This window comes from Echinops telfairi, unplaced genomic scaffold (genome assembly GCF_000313985.2).
Source record: "Echinops telfairi isolate 266 unplaced genomic scaffold, ASM31398v2 ScPeMD7_7356;HRSCAF=8355, whole genome shotgun sequence".
Taxonomy (NCBI): domain Eukaryota; kingdom Metazoa; phylum Chordata; class Mammalia; order Afrosoricida; family Tenrecidae; genus Echinops; species Echinops telfairi.
The window spans coordinates 1,796,073-1,799,785 of record NW_022111256.1 but is presented as its reverse complement, the minus strand read 5'-3'; the positions used below and the strand labels follow the sequence as shown (position 1 = coordinate 1,799,785).

At 50.4% G+C, this 3,713-nt stretch overlaps 1 protein-coding gene across 1 annotated transcript in view; it reads left to right on the top strand.

The window, feature by feature from the left end:
- Positions 1-3,525, top strand: part of CD9 (CD9 molecule) — a 43,616-nt gene extending 40,091 nt beyond the window's left edge. The window contains exons 5-8 of the mRNA XM_004708108.2: positions 1,006-1,101; positions 1,203-1,292; positions 1,946-2,029; positions 3,046-3,525. Of these exons, the coding sequence (XP_004708165.1) occupies positions 1,006-1,101; positions 1,203-1,292; positions 1,946-2,029; positions 3,046-3,111 (336 nt within the window). The 3' untranslated portion in view covers positions 3,112-3,525. The remainder of the gene's footprint in view (positions 1-1,005; positions 1,102-1,202; positions 1,293-1,945; positions 2,030-3,045) is intronic.
- The last annotated feature ends 188 nt before the right edge of the window (positions 3,526-3,713 follow it).

The following is a 3,713-nucleotide window of genomic DNA, read 5'->3' as shown; positions in this document are numbered from 1 at the left end:
GGGAGGAGACGAGCCAGTCAGAATGCAGTATAGCACCAATGAACATACAACTTTCCTCTAGTTCTTTAATGCTTCCTCTCCCCTCACTATCATAATCCCAATTCAACCTTACAATTGCGGCTAGACCAAAGCATGTACAGGGGTACAGATAAGAGCTCAAAACACAGGAAATCCAGGACAGATAAACCCCTCAGGACCAATAATGAGAGTAGTGATACCAGGAAGGTGGGGGAGAACTGATCACAATGATCTGTATATAACCCTCTCCCTGGGGGATGGACAACAGAAACGTGGGTGAAGGGAGGCATCGGACAGTGTAAGACATGAAAAAATAATATGTTAGAAACCTGGAGCCAAAACTACCCCCGAGGTCACGTTTAGCTAAATAGCAGATTGGCTCATGAAATGAAGAGCAGCGCTGGTGAGTTCTGTGCGTGCTTTACATCTGGATATAGACCAGATGCTCAGTAACCACTCCCCGGTGAAAACGAAAGCGTAAGGGGATGGGGAAACCAGATTGCTAGAAGCAAAACATCCACATGGCCCTTCATGAGAACGTTAACATGTGGTGGCCAATAGCGATGAGCTGTGTGCAGGGATGGTGAAGTGCCCGGTACCTGACTGTGTAAACCCCCACTGCGAACACAACACGAGACCATGGAGTTGACAGAGCCACGTAGGAGCAGATCCTTGGGGTTGAGGCGAGTCGGTCTTGCTACGTAGAAGGAGAGAAGCCGTGTGGGACTGAAGGGCTGAACTAAACATGCAAGGGAGGAAGGAAAACCAGCGCAAGCTCCTCGCGGGGGTGGGAGGCCTTGTGGCCCCCACAGCAGGAGGTGGGGGGTGCCGTAGAGGCTCTGAGCAAGGTAGGACTGAAGTCTTCTCTGAGCCCAGACGTTGTTGGTGAACTTGAAGAACATGCGCAAGATGGAATGGAGGACATGTTCCTTAGGAACCATTTATAAAGGCTGCCTCGGGTACTCCCTGTCTCTGTGTCCATTCTAGGTGATTGACGAAGTCCAGAAATTTTACCAGGACACCTATGAGAAGCTGAAAAAGGATGATGCCCACCGGGACACACTGAGAGCCATCCACTATGCGGTATGTCCTCTAGTGGGCAGGGGTTCCCGTCAGAAGAGACTTGGACACTAGGTACAAGAGGGTGCCAACGGTCTTTAATCATCTTTTCTCACTTTCCACAGTTGGACTGCTGTGGGATGGCCGGAGGCTTGGAACAATTTATTGTCGACATCTGCCCCAAAAAGGAGTTGATCGCAACCATCACAATAAAGGTACATTTAGAACAAGACTCTGTACCCTTGACCAGTTGGCGTGGGCGAAGCCTACCAGGGTGGATGGGAAATGAGCCGACTCCTTGGGGAAGGACGGGTGACCAGGCACTTCATAGAGACCTCTTCCATCTGGGACCCAGATGTGGCCATCTCCCTGCCTGGGAGTCTGTCTCTGCAAGGACAGCCAAGGAAAGCTCAGGCAGAGGGCGTGAGCCAAGTGCCCCAGCTCCCAGGCTCACTCTGATACATGGAGGTGCCCTCTGCTGCCCCACCTGCCACCCGCCCCGACCCCAACCCTCAAGCTATTCCGGATAGGGCTCCCCGACGCACTGGCTCCTGCATTGACCTAGCACTGCTCCTTTGACTTTGTAAGGAGCTCTGAGCTACATTGAAGCTCTGGAATCGTAAGACACGACCCCACCCCCACCAGATCAGAACAGACCCCAAAGCAAAAGGCTGAGCCTTCTTCCCTCCTGTGTCTCTCCTGTGTCCTCTCCTGTCCACCAGCCAGGACATCTCTTCTTCCTCCCTCCTGTTCCCTCTCCTCCCCTGGGACCACCAGTGCCCTCTGGGTGACGTGGGTGCTGTGGGAGGGAGGGGTACACCAGGAACTGGGAAAGAATGAGATGAGCTCTCGCGTTTGCCTCCCTCAGCCCTGCCCTGAGGCCATCAATGAGGTCTTCCACAACAAGTTCCACATCATTGGCGCAGTGGGCATCGGGATTGCCGTGGTGATGGTGAGTGCTGGGTGGCCCCAGGAGGGGATGGTGATCTTGGTGGCTACGATTTCTTAAGCACATGCCCTGGGCCTGGCCCGACTTCGAGGCAAGGAGATTTGTGTTGGCCAAAGTCTTTTGACTCATTATTGAAGAATCTAGGGTTGGAACTCCAGTGTGCCTCCAGAATCCATTATGGTCAAGGGGACCCCAGAGGAGCAAGAAGGTAGATTCCCCCCAGGCCTATTATTCTGAGGAGTAGCTCCAGAGAACACGTGCTCATCATGCTCCTGCGGCCCTTCTTGTCCCCCAAAAGAGCAATTCCCCAGAAGCTACATGCATTGGCCATGGTTCACCTCTCCCTTTAGCCTGAAAACCATCCACAGGTGGGCAGGCAGAAGGAAGAGAAGACAGAGCATTCAATAATTCACTCTCTGATGGACCACTAGTCAGGCTCTCGGGTCACCTCTGACCTTCCAGTGGTTGAGTGGTGAAGAATCCACAGGGGGGACGCAGCCCTCAACTGGGACTCCTGGCTCACCAGAAGCCCTAGAAACTTCCTCCAGTTCCTCTCTGCCCCTGGTGAGATGCATCAAGAGAGAGAACAGCCTCCTTTCTAATTGGTTGTTTACATCTCAGCTCTACATCCGAGAAAGAGCTTAGAGCAACTATCAGTAAAAGACATCGCAATGCCCCTTAAAGCAGAGTATAAAGTACACCCCCCCACACACAGCAAAAGCATGGCCTGTTGGAAGATCTGGAACTGGAGCATTAACTAGAGCTATGGGCTTATTTGTCTCACCATGAAAGTTCTCTCAGGAAGGTATTTGTACAACTCCCGAGAGCAACCACTACTGGCTCAGAATTCCACTCGTCCAAAACAGCCCTTCCCATGATCTCGCCTACATCTCCCCTGCTTCAGCCTCCACTCACTCGTTTGGCCGTATGGACACCATCCCCCACCTTGGCGTCTTTTGTCTCCAGCTCATTGCCTCAGGTCTTTCCACCGACTCCTCACACACCTTCCTGTCTTCCAGATATTCGGCATGATCTTCAGCATGATCCTGTGCTGTGCGATCCGCAGGAACCGAGAGATGGTCTAGAGTCAGCACACCTCCCTGAGCAGGAATGTTTGCCCTGGCAGAGTTTTGAAGGGTTTTTTTGGTTTTGTTCAGTTTGTTTTTGGGTTTGTTTGTTTTTGCCACTAACTTTCATATTCATTCTGCATTTCTAAACAAGAAAACTCTATTCCCTGTTTGTCTTTTTAATACTTTATTTGACATTGACATTTATAGTTAAGGAATTTGGGTGGGGGGGGTCCCTTCTTTTTTCTTTTTATTTTTTTGCTTAAGCAGAAATCCTGCAATGAAAGGTACTATATATATGCTAGACTCTAGACAAAATATATTGTACATAAAGAGAATTTTTTGTCATTAGATAAAAATATCTATCACATTGAATCAGGTTGTAACTTATGTTGAAGACAATTTGATACATAATAAAAGATGATGACAATATCCCGGACTGTTATTTGCTTTTGTTTCTTCAGTGACCTCAGTCTCATGTAGTAAAAGGGAGAGGGCAAAACCGGAGCCCCGTCTCTGGACACCTCCACTCCACAGTGTGATGGGGCTTAGGAGTCCAGGAACAGATGGGAGCGCCATGATGGCGGGGCTGGGCTCCAACTAGTACCCTATTCCCCCCC